Source organism: Gnatocerus cornutus, chromosome 1 (genome assembly GCF_029298725.1).
Source record: "Gnatocerus cornutus isolate USDA-ARS CGAHR chromosome 1, icGnaCorn1.1, whole genome shotgun sequence".
Classification (NCBI taxonomy): Eukaryota; Metazoa; Arthropoda; class Insecta; order Coleoptera; family Tenebrionidae; genus Gnatocerus; species Gnatocerus cornutus.
In genome coordinates this window covers 16,438,626-16,458,933 of record NC_142233.1, presented here as the reverse complement: position 1 = coordinate 16,458,933, position 20,308 = coordinate 16,438,626, and the positions used below count along the sequence as shown (strand labels likewise).

Here is a 20,308-nt window from a genome sequence, read left to right as displayed (position 1 = left end):
TTTCACTTATCCTAGAAAATAATGATTCCAAAATTTTTACTTTTTGTGCTAAAATTTCGTAATTTGGTACACTAAATACGCATCTAGGAAGGACCAAGTCCACTAAATTTTACTATTTTGGCGTTAAAATTGCCTGCCTTACGGCGAATAATCGAAAATTTTGACTTTTTCGCTCATCAAAAATTTCAAAATTTTTATTTTTCCTGTTAAAAGTTTGTATTTTGGTACACTAATATACACTCATAATAGGAAGGATCAAGTCCACCAAATTTCTCTGTTTTAGCGTCAAAACTGCTCGATTTACTGCGAATAATCGAAAATTTTGAATTTTTTGTTTATCCTGGCAAATTAAAATACCAAAATAGTTACTTTTTGTACAAAAAGTTCGTAATTTGACACATTAAATACACATCTAGGAAGTAACAAGTCCACCAAAATTCACTGTTTTAGCGCCAAAATTGCCCGGCTTACACGGCGGATAGTAGAAAATTTGGAATTTTTTGCTCATCCTAGAAAATAAAGCTTCCAAAATTTTTACTTTTTATGCTAAATTTTCGAAATTTAGCACACTAAATACGCATCTAGGCAGGAACAAGACCACTAAATTTTACAGATTTAGCATCTAAATTGACCGTTTAACGGCAGACATTCGAAAATTTTGACATTTTCGTTCATCCAATAAAATAAAGATTTCAAAATTTTTACTTTTTGTGCTAAAATTTCGTAATTTGGTACACTAAATACGCATCTAGGAAGGACCAAGTCCACTAAATTTTACTATTTTAGCGTTAAAATTGCCTGCCTTACGGCGAATAATCGAAAATTTTGACTTTTTCGCTCATCTTGTCAAATAAAAATTTTGAAATTTTTATTTTTCGTGTTAAAAGTTTGTATTTTGGTACACTAATATACACTCATAATAGGAAGGATCAAGTCCACCAAATTTCTCTGTTTTAGCGTCAAAACTGCTCGATTTACTGCGAATAATCGAAAATTTTGAATTTTTTGTTCATCCTGGCAAATTAAAATTCCAAAATAGTTACCTTTTGTACAAAAATTTCGTAATTTGGCACATTAAATACGCATCTAGGAAGTAACAAGTCCACCAAAATTCACTGTTTTAGCGCCAAAATTGCCCGGCTTACACGGCGGATAGTAGAAAATTTGGAATTTTTTGCTCATCCTAGAAAATAAAGCTTCTAAAATTTTTACTTTTTATGCTAAATTTTCGAAATTTAGCACACTAAGTACGCATCTAGGAAGGATCAAATCCACGAAATTTTAGTGCTTTAGCGCCAAAATTACCCGACTTACGGCACATAATCGAAAATTTTGACTTTTTCGCTCATCCTAGAAAATAAAGTCCAAAATTTTTACTTTTTGTGCTAAATTTTTGTAATTTAGCAAAAAATTTAGCACACTAAATACGCATCTTGGCAGGAACAAGTCCACTAAATTTTACAGATTTAGCATCTAAATTGACCGATTTATGGCGGACATTCGAAAATTTTGACTTTTTCGTTCATCCTATAAAATAAAGATTTCAAAATTTTTACTTTTTGTGCTAAAATTTCGTAATTTGGTACACTAAATACGCATCTAGGAAGGACCAAGTCCACTAAATTTTACTGTTTTGGCATCAAAATTGACCGACTTACGGTGTATAATAAAAAATTTTACTTTTTCACTTATCCTAGAAAATAATGATTCCAAAATTTTTACTTTTTGTGCTAAAATTTCGTAATTTGGTACACTAAATACGCATCTAGGAAGGACCAAGTCCACTAAATTTTACTATTTTGGCGTTAAAATTGCCTGCCTTACGGCGAATAATCGAAAATTTTGACTTTTTCGCTCATCAAAAATTTCAAAATTTTTATTTTTCCTGTTAAAAGTTTGTATTTTGGTACACTAATATACACTCATAATAGGAAGGATCAAGTCCACCAAATTTCTCTGTTTTAGCGTCAAAACTGCTCGATTTACTGCGAATAATCGAAAATTTTGAATTTTTTGTTTATCCTGGCAAATTAAAATACCAAAATAGTTACTTTTTGTACAAAAAGTTCGTAATTTGACACATTAAATACACATCTAGGAAGTAACAAGTCCACCAAAATTCACTGTTTTAGCGCCAAAATTGCCCGGCTTACACGGCGGATAGTAGAAAATTTGGAATTTTTTGCTCATCCTAGAAAATAAAGCTTCCAAAATTTTTACTTTTTATGCTAAATTTTCGAAATTTAGCACACTAAATACGCATCTAGGCAGGAACAAGACCACTAAATTTTACAGATTTAGCATCTAAATTGACCGTTTAACGGCAGACATTCGAAAATTTTGACATTTTCGTTCATCCAATAAAATAAAGATTTCAAAATTTTTACTTTTTGTGCTAAAATTTCGTAATTTGGTACACTAAATACGCATCTAGGAAGGACCAAGTCCACTAAATTTTACTATTTTAGCGTTAAAATTGCCTGCCTTACGGCGAATAATCGAAAATTTTGACTTTTTCGCTCATCTTGTCAAATAAAAATTTTGAAATTTTTATTTTTCGTGTTAAAAGTTTGTATTTTGGTACACTAATATACACTCATAATAGGAAGGATCAAGTCCACCAAATTTCTCTGTTTTAGCGTCAAAACTGCTCGATTTACTGCGAATAATCGAAAATTTTGAATTTTTTGTTCATCCTGGCAAATTAAAATTCCAAAATAGTTACCTTTTGTACAAAAATTTCGTAATTTGGCACATTAAATACGCATCTAGGAAGTAACAAGTCCACCAAAATTCACTGTTTTAGCGCCAAAATTGCTCGGCTTACACGGCGAATAATAGAAAATTTGGAATTTTTTGCTCATCCTAGAAAATAAAGCTTCCAAAATTTTTACTTTTTATGCTAAATTTTCGAAATTTAGCACACTAAATACGCATCTAGGCAGGAACAAGTCCACTAAATTTTACAGATTTGGTATCTAAATTGACCGTTTTACGGCAGACATTCGAAAATTTTGACTTTTTCGTTCATCCTATAAAATAAAGATTTCAAAATTTTTACTTTTTGTGCTAAAATTTCGTAATTTGGTACACTAAATACGCATCTAGGAAGGACCAAGTCCACTAAATTTTACTATTTTAGCGTTAAAATTGCCTGCCTTACGGCGAATAATCGAAAATTTTGACTTTTTCGCTCATCTTGTCAAATAAAAATTTTGGAATTTTTATTTTTCGTGTTAAAAATTTGTATTTTGGTACACTAATATACACTAATAATAGGAAGGATCAAGTCCACCAAATTTCTCTGTTTTAGCGTCAAAACTGTTCGATTTACTGCGAATAATCGAAAATTTTGAATTTTTTGTTCATCTTGGCAAATTAAAATACCAAAATAGTTACTTTTTATGCTAAAATTTTAAAATTTAGCACACTGAGTACGTATCTAGGAAGGATCACATCTACGAATTTTCAGTGTTTTAGCGCCAAAATTATCCGACTAACGGCACATAATCGAAAATTTAGACTTTTTCGCTCATCCTAGAAAATAAAGTCGAAAATTTTTACTTTTTGTGCTAAATTTTTGTAATTTAGCACACTAAATACGCATCTTGGCAGGAACAAGTCCACTAAATTTTACAGATTTAGCATCTAAATTGACCGATTTACGGCGATCATTCGAAAATTTTGACTTTTTCGTTCATCTTAGAAATTAAAGATTCCAATATTTTTACTTTTGGTGCAAAAATTTTGTCATTTAGCACACTAAATACGCATCTAGGAAGGAACAAGTCCACCAAATTTCATAGTTTTATCGCCAAAATGCCCGAAAATTTTGAGATTTTCCTTAATCCTAGCAAAAAAAACTACAAAATTGTCACATTTTGTCAAAGAAATTTATTGGATCAAATCTTGGTGTTGAAAAAAATTATCAAAAATACAATTTATTCCCAATCACCAAAGCGATGATTAAACTCATTGATGGTAGCATTGCTATCGATTTTTTGACGAAATGTGGTGTTTGGGGAAAAATTGTATTTTTACATATAATAATTTAAGTCACATTTTGTGCTAAAATCTTGTAAATACTTTACCATATTTCATTGTTTTGCTATTAAATTTGCCCGAGCGACCTGTGTAATCTGTCTTTTTTGCCGCACTGCGATACGCTAAAAAAAGATCCGCCATTCAAGAGGTAAAAAATTACTTTTCCTATCATCATTCATCATTTTCTGACGTCACTTCCACCTGATTTTTCTAGTTTTTATTACTTCAATGATTTCAGCGGAGACGTCGCCTTTTAACACGTGAGATCTTAAACAAACAGCACACGTCCAGTAGCAGGCGGTTACCATTCATTACCTAATGCCAAACACAATTAAATGGTCAAAACACGTCACTCCTCAAGGTATAATTAGAAGAAACGTTTAACACTCCCACATTGAAGGTAAAATTATTTGAACACTCGGTATAAAGACGGTGATGGTAAAACCGCGCGATATTCTTTTTATTTGCTTTTTAGCACTTCCGGGAAAGTGAACAAAACCGGAAGCCGCTGCACTCTCTTCCGCGGCTTCAAAGACAATCAAACGCCACTTTCGCGGCTCTTCACCTTTGCCACTTCCTCACGTCACCTTACATAACACTTTGTGCAACTTTTACATCTTCGGCGCGTCTAAAAATAGCTCGTTTCACCTCGTCGACACATTTTCTCTCGGGCGAAAATATGGTCCCTCTCGCACTTGTACGAAAAATAATGTCCAGGGACGGAGTGGGTAGAAATCGCCGCTGACTCACACTCCGTTTGTTCCAGACCATGATCAACATGGCGTTCTGCTGGCTGATCCTCGTCGGCACCGCCGTCCAGAAGCTGGTCTTCGGCGAGCTGCGGGTCTCCGAGCAGCAGCACCTCAAAGACAAGTTCTGGAATTTCGTCTTCTACAAGTTCATCTTCGTGTTCGGCATCATCAACGTGCAGTACATCGACGAGGTGCTCTTGTGGTGCTCCTGGTTCTCGCTCTTGGGGTTCCTCCACCTCCTCTCGCAGCTCAGCAAAGACAGATTTGAATACGTAAGGACCAATGAAATTACACGAAAGTCACTAAGTCCGTTTTGTTTTAGTTGTCGTTTTCGCCGACGACACCCTTATGGAGCCACGTGAAGCTGCTGGCGTTGTTGGGCGCCATTTTCGCCCTGTCGGGGTTCATGCTGCTGGTGTCCGTCTTCGTGGGGTTCTTTGGGGGCTTCAACACCTTCGCCTTCATGTCGGCCGAGGTGAGTTTGACGTGGTTTTGATTCATCGATTTTTCATTCGCGCTCTGGTGCCTTCGGGAGTTGGAATATTTATGGGCTTTTAGCGGGTTTTGAGTATTGTCTGGGGTTTAATTGGGTTTCATTCAACGCAGCGGTGTTCGAAGAGTGGAAAACTACACCGAGCATGTGCGTTTTGAACCAAGGGCACCTCATTTTTTACGCGATTTTCTAGCTACTGTCTTGTTTACGACTAATCCAATCGAGTGCTTTTCGAACTAAGGGCACCTAATTTGGTGATGATTACCTCAGCGACTGTTTTATTTTTTTATTAATCTAATTGGGTGCGTTTCGAACCAAGGGCACTCTATTTTTTTTAAACGAATATCGGGCAACTGTTGTATTTTGCAATTTGGCGCATCTAAGGGTCAAGTTCACGAAATTTCACAGTTTTAGCCTTAAAATTGCCCGATTTACGGTGAAGAAACGAAATTTTTGAATTTTTCGCTTATCTTAGCAATTAAAGATTCCAAAATTTTTACTTTTTGTGCCATAATTTTGTAATTTGGCACACTAAGTACACATCTTTGAAGGCACAAGTCTATGAAATTTCACTGTTTTAGTGTCAAAATTACCAGATTTACGGTGGAAAATCCAAAATTTTGACTTTTTCGCTCATCCTAGAAAATAAAGATTCCAAAATTTTTATTTAAAGTGCTAAAATTCTGTAATTTGGCACACTAAATCATCTAAAAAAGACCAAGTCCACCAAATTTCACTGTTTTAGCGTCAAAATTGCTTGACTTACTGCGAATATTCAAAACTTTTCGAATTTCGATTTTTTCGCTCATCCTAGAAAACAAAGCTTCCAGAATTTTTATTTTTCGTGTTAAAATTTTGAAATTTGGCACACAAAATGCACATATGGAAAGAACAAAGTTCACGAAATTTTAGTTTTATTGTCAAAATTGCCTAACTTACGGCGGATAATAGAAAATTTTTGACTTTTTTGCTCATCCTTAAAAGTAAAGATTCTAAATTTTTTATTTTTCGGGCTAAAATTTTGTAATTTGGCACACTAATTACGCATCTAGGAAGGATAAAGTCGACGAAATTTCACTATTTTTGCGTCAAAATAGCCTGACTAACGGCGGATAATCGAAAATTTTGACTTTTTTGCTCTCCTTAGAAATTAAAGATTCCAAAATGTTTACTGTTTGTGCTAAAATTTTGTAATTTGGCACAGTAAAAACGCATTTAAGAAGGATCAAGTCCACTAAATTTCACTGTTTTAGGGATAAAATTGTCCGATTTTCGGCGATTAATAAAAAATTTTTACTTTCACGCTTATTCTAGAGATCAAAGATTCCAAAATTTTTCTTTTTCGAGCTGAAATTTTGTAATTTGGCACACTAAATACGCATATGGAAAGGACAAAGTTCACGAAATTTCACAGTTTTATTGTCAAAATTGCATAACTTACGGCGGATAATAGAAAATTTTTGACTTTTTTGCTCATCCTTAAAAGTAAAGATTCCAAATTTTTTATTTTTCGGGCTAAAATTTTGTAATTTGGCACACTAATTACGCATCTAGGAAGGATAAAGTCGACGAAATTTCACTATTTTTGCGTCAAAATTGCCTGACTAACGGCGGATAATCGAAAATTTTGACTTTTTCGCTCTCCTTAGAAATTAAAGATTCCAAAATGTTTACTGTTTGTGCTAAAATTTTGTAATTTGGCACAGTAAAAACGCATTTAAGAAGGATCAAGTCCACTAAATTTCACTGTTTTAGGGATAAAATTGTCCGATTTTCGGCGATTAATAAAAAATTTTTACTTTTACGCTTATTCTAGAGATTAAAGATTCCAAAATTTTTCTTTTTCGAGCTGAAATTTTGTAATTTGGCACACTAAATACGCATTTAGGTCCACAAGTCCACCAAATTTCACTGTTTTAGGGATAAAATTGTCCGATTTTCGGCGAATAATCGAAAATTCTGATTTTTTGGTTATCCTAAAAAATAAAGATTCCAAAATTTTTACTTTTAGTGTTAAAATTTTGTAATTCGACACAAAAAATACGCATATGGAAAGGACAAAGTTCACGAAATTTCACAGTTTTATTGTCAAAATTGTTAGACTTACGGCGGATAATCGAAAATTTTGACTTTTTCGCTCTTCTTAGAATTTAAAGATTCCAAAATTTTTAGTTTTGGTGCTAAAATTTTGTAATTTGGCACAGTAAAAACGCATTTAAGAAGGATCAAGTCCACCAAATTTCACTGTTTTAGGGATAAAATTGTCCGATTTTTGGCGAATATTCGAAAATTTTGACTTTTTCGCTTATCCTAAATTATAAAGATTCTAAAATTTTATTTTTAGTGCTAAAATGTTTTAATTTGGCACATTAAATGCGCACTTAGGACGGATCAAGTCCACGAAATTTCACTGTTTTAGCGTCAAAATTGCCCTACTTAGGGTGGATAATCGAAAATTTTGACTTTTTTCTCATCCTAAAAAATAAAGTTTCCAAAATATTATTAGTGTTTTGTGGGTTTCATGCGGATTTGTGTCGATTTCTCAATTATTAAGCGTTGGATTTCGAGAAAAACTCGCGATTTGATGTATTTTGACTTTTACTTTTAGAAAACAGCTTTCAATTTTGAAGTTGTCGCTCATTCAAAATTTTTACTTTTTGTGCTAAAATTTTGTAATTCGGCACACTAAATACGCATGTAGAAACGACAAAGTTTACCAAATTTCACTGTTTTAGCGTCAAAATTGCCCGACTCACACCGGATAATCGAAAATTATGACTTTTTGCTCATTTCCGCGAAATAAAAATTTCAAAATAGTTACACTTTGTGCTAAAATTTTATACTTTAGTACCCTTAAAAATAAGGCTACTCTGTTTTCTTAAACGGCTATTTCAACAAAAATGTCTTATTTACAACGAATCCAACTAGGTGCGTTTCGAACCAAGGGTACTTCATATTTTATACGATTTTCGAGCGGCTGTTATTTACAACTAAAGGCTATTTTTCCTGCATGTGTAGGCGCCAAATTCAAAATTTTTTGTTTTCATCAATATATTTTGCCATTATTAAAAAACTCTTTAAGTTGCTGGTGGCGCCATCTATTAATGAAAATTGCCATGTATCCATATCCGTGCGTTTCGAACCGAGGGCGCCCTACAATTTTACAATTTCGCTTTGAAACTTCCAGGTCGTTTTACTGAGCATCCGCACTCTGCATGTGATAATCCGCTACGCCCTCCACTTGTACGACATGCGCCAAGAAGGATCAACTTCAGTGAGCACTCGCGAGGAGAACCGCGTGTGGGAGAAACGTGGCCCCATCGCGTACTACACGGAATTGGGCTTCGAACTGACGGCGCTCATCATCGACTTCATCCACCACCTCCACATGCTGGTCTGGAGCAACATCTTCTTGTCGATGGCGAGTCTGGTCATCTGCATGCAGCTGCGCTACCTGTTCCACGAGATCCAGAGGCGGTACAAGAAGCACCGCAACTACCTGTGGGTGCGCAACCACCTGGAGCAGAAGTACGTGTGGTGATGGCGTCCACCAAATCAGTTTCTAACCCTCGCTTTGCAGCTACCCGATGGCGTCGTCCGAAGAGCTCGTGGAGAACTCCGACAACTGCGCCATCTGCTGGGAGAAGATGGAGTCGGCGCGGAAGCTCCCCTGCACCCACCTCTTCCACAAGTGAGTACTTGCAGGTTTGTCCATGGGGTTACAAGGGGGCTGTTTCCAGCACGTGTCTCCTGTCGTGGCTGGAGCAGGACACCTCCTGCCCCACGTGCCGCCTGGCGCTCAACATCCAGAACCCCTCTACGTCGAGGATAGACCCGCCCGAACTCCAAGTCGACGTGCCGCAGCCGCAAAGAAGACAGCTCAACCACTTCTTTCACTTCGATGGCTCACGCTACGTCTCGTGGCTGCCGAGTTTCTCCGTGGAAGTCAGCCATAATCAGCTCATGCGGCCTGAGAACGCGCCGGCGTCGAACTCGCAGTTGGACGCGATGGCCCGCCAGGTACTTTGTTTATGGCAAATTGACCACTTTTGAACTCGACTCTTTTCGATTTGGCTGAAAGTTTTTCTTCTTTTTCTACCCTATGAAAAACAGTTCTAAGAATTTTTTCAAATTTTCAAAGTTATGAATTTTTCCAAAAAATAGCTACAACTTTTTCAAAAATAAACTTATTGGGACTTTTTTTTTTCAAAATTTTTGATTTGAAATGTACTTTTCAGAAAAAAATACAAACAAAATTTAAGATGATAAATGCAATAAAAATTTCCCTTTTTTGAGAAAAACCGTTATTTTCTCGAAGTTCGCCATCTTTTATTTTATTTGATCAAAAACAATTTATAATTATGTTATTTTTTTTATATTTATCGTTAGAAACTGACGTACTTTTCGACATCATCATTGGTTTTGTGGAAATGTATTAAGAGAAAAAAAATATTTTGAAAAATTTCTGCTTTAGCTGTTTTCCTCGCTGCCAATTAAAAAGTGGGCACAATATGACAATGTCAATTATTTGCGGATATATTTATCTACTAAGAGGGGTGTTATACAGGGTGATTTTTAAAAAACGCCAGGCGTTGTAGAATTTTTATTTATAAACCGATTTCAAAAATTTTAAAAACAAATTAAATGGTTTTTAATTTACTATAAACTGATGATTTTAAAATGTTTCTAAATGTTTTAGTATCTTTTGGGCGTTATTCAACTTTCTTATTTTAAATTGGCACCCATATTTTTTTTTTTCATAATTTGGAAGATATTAATTTTCTTGATTCAGAAATGTGTAATATGTTCTACTTTTACAAAAAAATATTTTTAAAAAAATTATCAAAATTGAAAAAAAATAAACAATAAAAATTAAGCAAATCTAGGTGCATGGTGTCAAATAAAAGAATGCCGTTATTGTAATGTCAAAAAGCAGCAAATAACAGAAAGGATTGGCAATTTTTTTGAAATTATTTATAACAAAAGACAATCATAATTACAAATCAGAAAAAAACATCTACCTAATTTAATCAAAATACTGTTGAAACGCCATCCCGTTTTTTTCATTGCACAATAACACCTACGAGAAATGCATTGTGCATTGTGAGGTGTAGCCCCATCTTGTTGAAAGAAAACTTGTTCTTTCTGTTATTTGCTGCTTTTTGACATTACAATAACGGTATTGTGTTATTTGACATCACGCATCTAGATTTTATTAACTTTTATTGCCTATTTTTTTTCATTTTTGATATATTTTTTTTAATATCTTTTGTAAAAGTAGAACATATTACACATTTCTGAATCACGAAAATTAATATCTTCCAAATTATGAAAAAAAAAAAAATGGGTGCCAATTTAAAATAAGAAAGTTAAGTATCGCCCAAAAGATACTAAGACATTTAGAAATTTTTTAAAATCATCAGTTTATAGTAAATTAAAAACCATTTAATTTGTTTTTTAAATTTTTGAAATCGGTTCATAAATAAAAATTCTACAACGCCTGCCGTTTTTTAAAAATCACCCTTTATAACAAATAAGTGAAACTCAAAATTATTTCCGCGACAAAAATTTGGGAAGCGTATAAAGTCTGTTTTGGCATTAAAATCTCCAAATCTGCTATGTCAAGGGTTCAAATTATTTTTTTTTTTGGGAAATTACCTTTCGAGTCATAAGACATTATATCAGTGACTCTTTGAAGTCAATAACATTTACAAATCCCAGTATCTGGAGAATTTCAATATCATTTCACTAACTGCAATTTTGGGTTGCTGTTATTTTCCATTTGCTAACTAAAATGAAAAGAACAAAAATTGTATTTTGAATATTTAACGTAAAACCGCGTTTTATTTTCATAGTTTATTGGTTTTTTAACACTTTTGTTTTATTTTTTGAATGTAATCGTTAATTTTCCAAAGCGAGAAACAAATGAATTTATAATTTTTCTTGGAGACAACTCACACAAATGGTATTTATATTCTAGAAGAAAGCCAAATTGCAACTATATTAACAAAAAAAAATGAGATAAATTCTTAATTAATTAAAAAAAATTTTTTGGGTCACCTAACTAAAAGCTGAATTTTCAGTTTTCAAATGCGGACGAAAAATGACTCTTTTCTGGCCGCTTTTATTTTTGTCCGTACTAGAGTGGCGCCATCTATCGTTAATTTTTAAAATTACATCATGATACCGACATTTCCCCAATTTTATAATTATTTGGATAAAATCAAATCGACAAACTGATGTAAAGTGCAACAAAGACGTATTGAATTATTGCACATGAGCATGTCTAGCAGTGACGAAAGTGCTGTTGCAACAACAACAAAACGCACATCAAACTTAGTTCAAATTGCAAATGTAAATAATGAAAATGTTAACTTTTCTGAAGGATCCATAAATTTTACAATTATTCAGTTGTTATCAATGATTAGATCAATAAATCATAAATTAAAATTAATAAACTTATAAATTTAATGAAGTCGCCTAAAAAGTCTAGTGTGTATCACGGCCAAAAAGTCGCCTTCTTTCTGGCCTCGGACATTAAAATAAGGTTCGGCCAAAAAAGAAACACTTTTTGGCCTTGGTACATAAATAACTATAATTTAATTTTTTTTTCTGGAAGCTTTGTTTATCCAATAAAATAAATGCAATTAAACGATTTTACAGGGTTATATACTTAATTTATAGTTTAATTTTACAAATATATTGACCGCGGACACAAAATCATAGACGTCATTTTTCTGATGTTTCAAAAATTTGAGTGTACTTTGTGCATTACTGTCATTGTCAATAATGAAGTTTGAAACATCAAAGTATTGACAAGTTGTCAATTACGAATTATCATGACTGAAGTATTTAAAGCCGTTAAAATTAGAATAATCTCTTTAGTACAGAGCGGTATAATATTCATTTAGGTCTTTGCAATATTGGAAAAACTGAAAATTCTTCTATTTTGAAATTAAAAAATTAAAACTGTCAAAATTGACAATGCAAAAAATTAAGGTTACAAATTCTAAGAGGGTTTTACACTTTACTACAGTTAGATGACATTGATGTCTAAGGTTTTTCAAAAATTTTAAAAATAATGTTTTCTAAAATTTGCGTTTTTTGTTCTAAAATTTTCTAATTTAGCACAGTAAATTAGAGCCTCCGAAGGAACAAAACCTCTAAGTTTCATACTTTTGACGTCAAAAATGTCAGAGTTTTTTAAAACTAAATAGCAATTTGTGTATTTTGAGGTCGTTCTAAAAATAAAAATTTCTAAAATTTTTAGTTCTTGCTCTAAAATTATATAATTTGGCGTCGTTAATAATCATATTGCTTTTAATAACCTCCTGAAATTTTATTCTTCTAGCACTAAAATCGACTGAGTTACATAATTAATCAAAAATTTTGAAAAATTCAGTTTGCTCTGAAATAAAATTTTCTAAAATTTGTGTTTTTTGTTTTAAATTTTTCTAATTCAGCAACGTTACTTGGAACATTTTAGGTAGCAAAACCTCCAAATTTCATATTTTTTGCATTAAAATTCTTGGAGTTAAGGAATTTAAGAGAAATATGTCCATTTTGAGGACGTTCTAAAAATAAAAATTTCTAAAATTTTTAGTTCTTGTTCTAAAATTATATAATTTGGCGTCGTTAATAATCATAATGCTTTTAATAAGCTCCTGAAATTTTATTCTTCTAGCACCAAAATCGGCTGCGTTACATAATTAATCAGAAATTTTGAAAAATTCAATTTGTTCTGAAATAAAATTTTCTAATATTTGTGATTTTTGTTCTAAATTTTTCTAATTCAGCAACGTTACTTGGAACCTTTTAAGTAGCAAAACCTCCAAATTTCATATTTTTTGCATTAAAATTCTTGGAGTTAAGGAATGTAAAAGGAATATGTGCATTTTGAGGTCGTTCTAAAAATAAAAATTTCTAAAATTTTTAGTTCTTGTTCTAAAATTAAGTAATTTGGTATCGTTAATGAGCATATTGCTTTTAATAACTTCCTGAAATTTTATTCTTTTAGCACTAAAATCGGCTGAGTTACATAATTAATCAAATATTTTGAAAAATTCAATTTGCTGTGAAATAAAATTTTCTAAAATTTGTGTTTTTTGTTCTAATTTTTTCTAATTCAGCAACGTTACTTGAAACCTTTTAAGTAGCAAAACTTTCAAATTTCATATTTTTTGCATTAAAATTCTTGGAGTTAAGGAATTTAAGAGAAATATGGGGATTTTTAGGTCGTTCCAACAATAAAAATTTCTAAAATTTTTAGTTCTTGTTCTAAAATTATATAATTTGACGTCGTTAATAATCATATTGTTTTTAATAACCTGCTGAAATTTTATTCTTCTAGCACTAAAAGCGGCTGAGTTACATAATTAATCAAATAATTTGAAAAATTTAATTTGCTCTGAAATAAACGTTTCTAAAATTTGTGTTTTTTGTTCTAAATTTTTCTAATTCAGCAACGTTACTTGGAATCTTTTAAGTAGCAAAACCTTTAAATTTCATATTTTTTGCATTAAAATTCTTGAAGTTAAGGAATTTAAAAGGAATATGTCCATTTTGAGGACGTTCTAAAAATAAAAATTTCTAAAATTTTTAGTTTTTGTTCTAAAATTAAGTTATTTGGTATCATTAATGAGCATATTGCTTTTAATAACTTCCTAAAATTTTATTCTTCTAGCACCAAAATCGGCTGCGTTACATAATTAATGAAAAATTTTACTCCGAATAAAAACATTCTAAAATTTGTCTTTTTTGATCTAAATTTTTGAAATTTAGCACAGTTACTTGGAACCTTTTAAGTAGCAAAATCTCTAAATTTCATATTTTTACATTATGTCGGAGTTAAGGAATTTTAGAGCAATTTGTGCATTTTGGGATCGTTCTATAAATAAAAATTGCTAAAATTTTTAGTTTTTGTTAACATAAAAGTAATAATAAAAATTAAAAAAAAAATCAATTGAATAAAAAAATAGAAAAAATAATCGGCCCAATGAGGAATGATCGCAGAATTAATTGAAGTTTCTTTTTGAGAAAATAAAATAAAAAATAAAAAAGGCGAACTTTTTTCTCAAAAAAGGCGAAAATTTTATTAAATTTATTATCTTAATTTTTTTTTGTATTTTTTTCTGAAAAGTACATTTCAATACAAACATTTGGAAAAAAAAAACATCCCAATAAGTTAATTTTTGAAAAAGTTGTAGTCATTTAAAAATACAGAGTGTCCCAGAACTCGCGCCCCAGAGAAAAAGGGCTTATGGAGGCAACAATTCTGAACCAAAATTTCGAAACCATAATTTTTTAACTCAAAAAATAACCGAAATAAGACAAAAAAACTGTAGCCAATCTTGAAGCTGAACAGAATTTGAAAATTGGTAACTATGGACACATACTATCATCCATTGGTCAAATGAACATTAGACTCTCGTTGCCTAGGAAATTGGGTTGGCTTTTTACTCCACTTCTCAAATAAGCTTTCGGGATTGGTTGTTAACTTTTTATCAGTTCTTGAATACTATTAAACTTAGTCAATTTTTGTTTTGAAATTTACCATCTGTATTGCTGTCGGCACCTTCCCTTGCTCTATGGGGCGCGAGTTCTGGGACACCCTGTATAAAAGCCATTTTTTGAAAAAAGTCATAACTTTTTTTGGGTTAGAAACAAAAAATTGAAAAAAAATTCTGTGAACTGTTTTTCATAGGGTGGAAAAAGGTAAAAAGCTTTCAGCCAAATCAAAAAGTGTCGCGTTTTTTTAAGTGGTCGCTTTGGCATGAAACACCCCTTATACAGAGCGTTCCTTTTTCAACGTGCCCTTTGAAGGTCCAACAGTTGTTCCCGCACATCCCCATCTCGACCATCATCAACGACCTGCGTGTGACCAGATCGGTGGAGATCACCATCGAGAACGTCCTCGACGGGCGTCTGGTGGCGCCGCCCATGTACAGGGAGCCGGAAGTCATCCCGTCCACCAACCGCGCCATGTCGGTGCTGCAGAGCAACTGCAGCGCTGAGAGGAATTGGGACGAGATGAGCACCGCCGACACCGTGGAGCAGGAGGACGCGGGCAGTTTGGGGAGTCGCTTTTCGAAGTCGTCGTCGGAGAGGGAGAAGATCCTCCATAGGCGCAAGGAGAACTTGCTGCAGACGGCGCGCAAGAAGTACATCGAGAAACAGAGGGCCGCCGCCGCCGCCAAGGCGGAGTTGCAGAGTTGAAGTATCTATTAATCGCCATTTTTTCAAGAGGTTTTCTCTAGACACGATATAGTCGTCCCTGATGTAACAAATTGTTAAAGTGTACATTGAAGATTCACTGATATATTTAGATAATAACGCGTTATAAATGTCTAGTACTCTTAAAGAAAACATTTGATGAGATTTTTTGCGAAATTTTGTGTTTGAGGGATTGTAGGTTTTATGTTTGAGACGAGGAAGTTGTGAAGTCGCGAGTCGCGGTCCCGTTGTTTTATTTCAGAGATTTTATACTTGTTTAGTTCCACTGGATTTTTTTATTATGTTCCTCGGTACTACTAGTCCCACGTCCGGAAAAAGTCTCAGCTTTGTTCGATTCTCTTTTCATTTGTAGTGAACATTGTGATAAGACTGACTCTTGGTATTTCTGTGTGATAATTTCACTGTTTAATTCTTAGTTTTAGGGAGTTGCTTTTGTTGCGATCTCTTACTTACGTCCGGCCTCAGAATTGGAAAATTGAACATGTCATTCCACACTTAACAGGAGGAGGAAACACAAGTGCATGTTCTCTTATTATACATAGAATTGTCTAGTTATATATTTCGATATAGGAAATACGTAATTGCCATGCAAACATATATTGTGTGCCAGATGTCTAAGGGCCAAATTGTATATCAGATACTTATTTCACTGTACTTACGTGTCCTGTCAAACTCCTAATCTTTGTTATTGTGCTTAGTATTGCCGTATAATAAATTATTTAAAAAATTACCATTTCGAATTTACTAATGGAACCGTGCGTTTCGAACCAAGGGCACCCATTGTCATCGTGTAATTCGCTCCTGGTGCTAATGTCGCAATCGCGGTGGTGTGTGAATTGGGTTTAAGGGGACAAAAGACGATGTAATGTGTCAAAATTCCAACCTTAAATAAAAAAATGACTGTCAAAGTGGGCACTCGCACCTAAAGGGACTGTACGCCATCTTGATACCCAGAAAATTTTATGTAAAATTGGCAAATGTCAAATTCTGGAGAGGACAGTGACGCCAACTTTGTCATCTCAAAATTTCCAAAGGTAATCATCATGATTGCAACTTTAAATGGGAAATTAACTGTCAAAGTTGACACTACTTGCAACTTAAACCGACTCTACGTAACTTTGATGCAAAGGAATTTATGTGTCAAAATTTGGGGGAAAACATGATGCCAACCATGTTATCTTAAATTTTTTTTAAATTTTTTCGTCAAGATTCCAACCTTGAATAAAAATAACTGTCAAAGTGGACACTCGCAACCTAAACCGACTGAACGTAACTTTGATGCACAGCAATTTTCATGTCAAAATCTGGGGGAAAACATGATGCCAACTTTGTCATCTCAACATTTCCAACGCTAATTGATCAAGATTGCAACTTTAAATAGAAAAATAACTGTCAAATGGACGTTTGCAACCTAAACTGACTGTGCGTAATTTTGATGCAAAGGAATTTATGTGTCAAAATTTGGGGGAAAACATGATGCCAACCATGTTATCTTAAATTTTGTAAATTTATTCGTCAAGATTCCAACCTTGAATAAAAAATAACTGTCAAAGTGGACACTCGCAACCTAAACCGACTGAACGTAACTTTGATGCACAGCAATTTTCATGTCAAAACTGACAAATGTCAAAATCTGGGGGAAAACATGATGCCAACTTTGTCATCTCAACATTTCCAACGCTAATTGATCAAGATTGCAACTTTAAATAGAAAAATAACTGTCAAATGGACGTTTGCAACCTAAACTGACTGTGCGTAATTTTGATGCACAGCAATTTTCCTGTCAAAATGCAATTTCTTGTCAAAATTGACAAATGCCAAAATCTGGGGGAAAACATGTAGCCAACTATGTTATCTTAAAATTTTGGAACTTAATTCATCAAGAATCCAATCTTAAATAGAAAAAATAACTGTCAAAGTGGACACTAACAGCCTAAACGGACTACGCAATCTTGATACCTAGAAAATTTTATGTTAAACAGGCAAATGTCAAATTCTGGGAGACAATGATGCCAACTTTCTCATCTCAAAATTTCAAAGATCAAGATTGGACTTTCAATAAAAAACTAACTGTCAAAGTGGACATTTGCAACCTAAACGGATCGTACGCAACCTTGATACCTTGAAAATTTTATTTCAAACTGGCAAATGACAAATTCTGGGGGACAATGATGCCAACTTTCTCATCTCAAAATTTCCAAAGCTGATTCATGAAGATTGCGACTTTCAAAAAACATATATTGTGTGCCAGATGTCTAAGGGCCAAATTGTATATCAGATACTTATTTCACTGTACTTACGTGTCCTGTCAAACTCCTAATCTTTGTTATTGTGCTTAGTATTGCCGTATAATAAATTATTTAAAAAATTACAATTTCGAATTTACTAATGGAACCGTGCGTTTCGAACCAAGGGCACCCATTGTCATCGTGTAATTCGCTCCTGGTGCTAATGTCGCAATCGCGGTGGTGTGTGAATTGGATTTAAGGGGACAAAAGACGATGTAATGTGTCAAAATTCCAACCTTAAATAAAAAAATGACTGTCAAAGTGGGCACTCGCACCTAAAGGAAGTGTACGCCATCTTGATACCCAGAAAATTTTATGTAAAATTGGCAAATGTCAAATTCTGGAGAGGACAGTGACGCCAACTTTGTCATCTCAAAATTTCCAAAGGTAATCATCATGATTGCAACTTTAAATGGAAAAATAACTGTCAAAGTTGACACTACTTGCAACTTAAACCGACTCTACGTAACTTTGATGCAAAGGAATTTATGTGTCAAAATTTGGGGGAAAACATGATGCCAACCATGTTATCTTAAAATTTTGTAAATTTATTCGTCAAGATTCCAACCTTGAATAAAAATAACTGTCAAAGTGGACACTCGCAACCTAAACCGACTGAACGTAACTTTGATGCACAGCAATTTTCATGTCAAAACTGACAAATGTCAAAATCTGGGGGAAAACATGATGCCAACTTTGTCATCTCAACATTTCCAACGCTAATTGATCAAGATTGCAATTTTAAATAGAAAAATAACTGTCAAATGGACGTTTGCAACCTAAACTGACTGTGCGTAATTTTGATGCACAGCAATTTTCTTGTCAAAATTGACAAATGCCAAAATCTGGGGGAAAACATGTAGCCAACTATGTTAAAATTTTGGTATTTAATTCATCAAGAATCCAATCTTAAATAAAAAAAATTACTGTCAAAGTGGACACTAACAGCCTAAACGGACTACGCAATCTTGATACCTAGAAAATTTTATGTTAAACAGGCAAATGTCAAATTCTGGGAGACAATGATGCCAACTTTCTCATCTCAAAATTTCCAAAGCTGATTCATGAAGATTGCGATTTTCAAAAAACATATATTGTGTGCCAGATATCTAAGGGCCAAATTGTATATCAGATACTTATTTCACTGTACTTACGTGTCCTGTCAAACTCCTAATCTTTGTTATTGTGCTTAGTATTGCCGTATAATAAATTATTTAAAAAATTACCATTTCGAATTTACTAATGGAACCGTGCGTTTCGAACCAAGGGCACCCATTGTCATCGTGTAATTCGCTCCTGGTGCTAATGTCGCAATCGCGGTGGTGTGTGAATTGGGTTTAAGGGGACAAAAGACGATGTAATGTGTCAAAATTCCAACCTTAAATAAAAAAATGACTGTCAAAGTGGGCACTCGCACCTAAAGGAAGTGTACGCCATCTTGATACCCAGAAAATTTTATGTAAAATTGGCAAATGTCAAATTCTGGAGAGGACAGTGACGCCAACTTTGTCATCTCAAAATTTCCAAACGTAATCATCATGATTGCAACTTTAAATGGGAAATTAACTGTCAAAGTTGACACTACTTGCAACTTAAACCGACTCTACGTAACTTTGATGCAAAGGAATTTATGTGTCAAAATTTGGGGGAAACATGATGCCAACCATGTTATCTTAAAATTTTGTAAATTTATTCGTCAAGATTCCAACCTTGAATAAAAAATAACTGTCAAAGTGGACACTCGCAACCTAAACCGACTGAACGTAACTTTGATGCACAGCAGTTTTCATGTCAAAACTGACAAATGTCAAAATCTGGGGGAAAACATGATGCCAACTTTGTCATCTCAACATTTCCAACGCTAATTGATCAAGATTGTAATTTTAAATAGAAAAATAACTGTCAAATGGACGTTTGCAACCTAAACTGACTGTGCGTAATTTTGATGCACAGCAATTTTCTTGTCAAAATTGACAAATGCCAAAATCTGGGGGAAAACATGTAGCCAACTATGTTAAAATTTTGGTATTTAATTCATCAAGAATCCAATCTTAAATAAAAAAAATTACTGTCAAAGTGGACACTAACAGCCTAAACGGACTACGCAATCTTGATACCTAGAAAATTTTATGTTAAACAGGCAAATGTCAAATTCTGGGACACCATGATGCCAACTTTCTCATCTCAAAATTTCCAAGCTGATTCATGAAGATTGCGACTTTCAAAAAACATATATTGTGTGCCAGATGTCTAAGGGCCAAATTGTATATCAGATACTTATTTCACTGTACTTACGTGTCCTGTCAAACTCCTAATCTTTGTTATTGTGCTTAGTATTGCCGTATAATAAATTATTTAAAAAATTACCATTTCGAATTTACTAATGGAACCGTGCGTTTCGAACCAAGGGCACCCATTGTCATCGTGTAATTCGCTCCTGGTGCTAATGTTGCAATCGCGGTGGTGTGTGAATTGGGTTTAAGGGGACAAAAGACGAT

General features: G+C 33.6%; 1 protein-coding gene across 1 annotated transcript in view; it reads left to right on the top strand.

Annotated features, from left to right (window-relative positions):
- Positions 1-16,252, top strand: part of LOC148180556 (E3 ubiquitin-protein ligase AMFR-like) — a 34,172-nt gene extending 17,920 nt beyond the window's left edge. Inside the window, exons 2-7 of the mRNA XM_088032912.1 lie at positions 4,811-5,068; positions 5,119-5,271; positions 8,477-8,817; positions 8,870-8,980; positions 9,030-9,309; positions 15,112-16,252. Of these exons, the coding sequence (XP_087889038.1) occupies positions 4,811-5,068; positions 5,119-5,271; positions 8,477-8,817; positions 8,870-8,980; positions 9,030-9,309; positions 15,112-15,504 (1,536 nt within the window). The 3' untranslated portion in view covers positions 15,505-16,252. The remainder of the gene's footprint in view (positions 1-4,810; positions 5,069-5,118; positions 5,272-8,476; positions 8,818-8,869; positions 8,981-9,029; positions 9,310-15,111) is intronic.
- Positions 16,253-20,308: the final 4,056 nt, after the last annotated feature.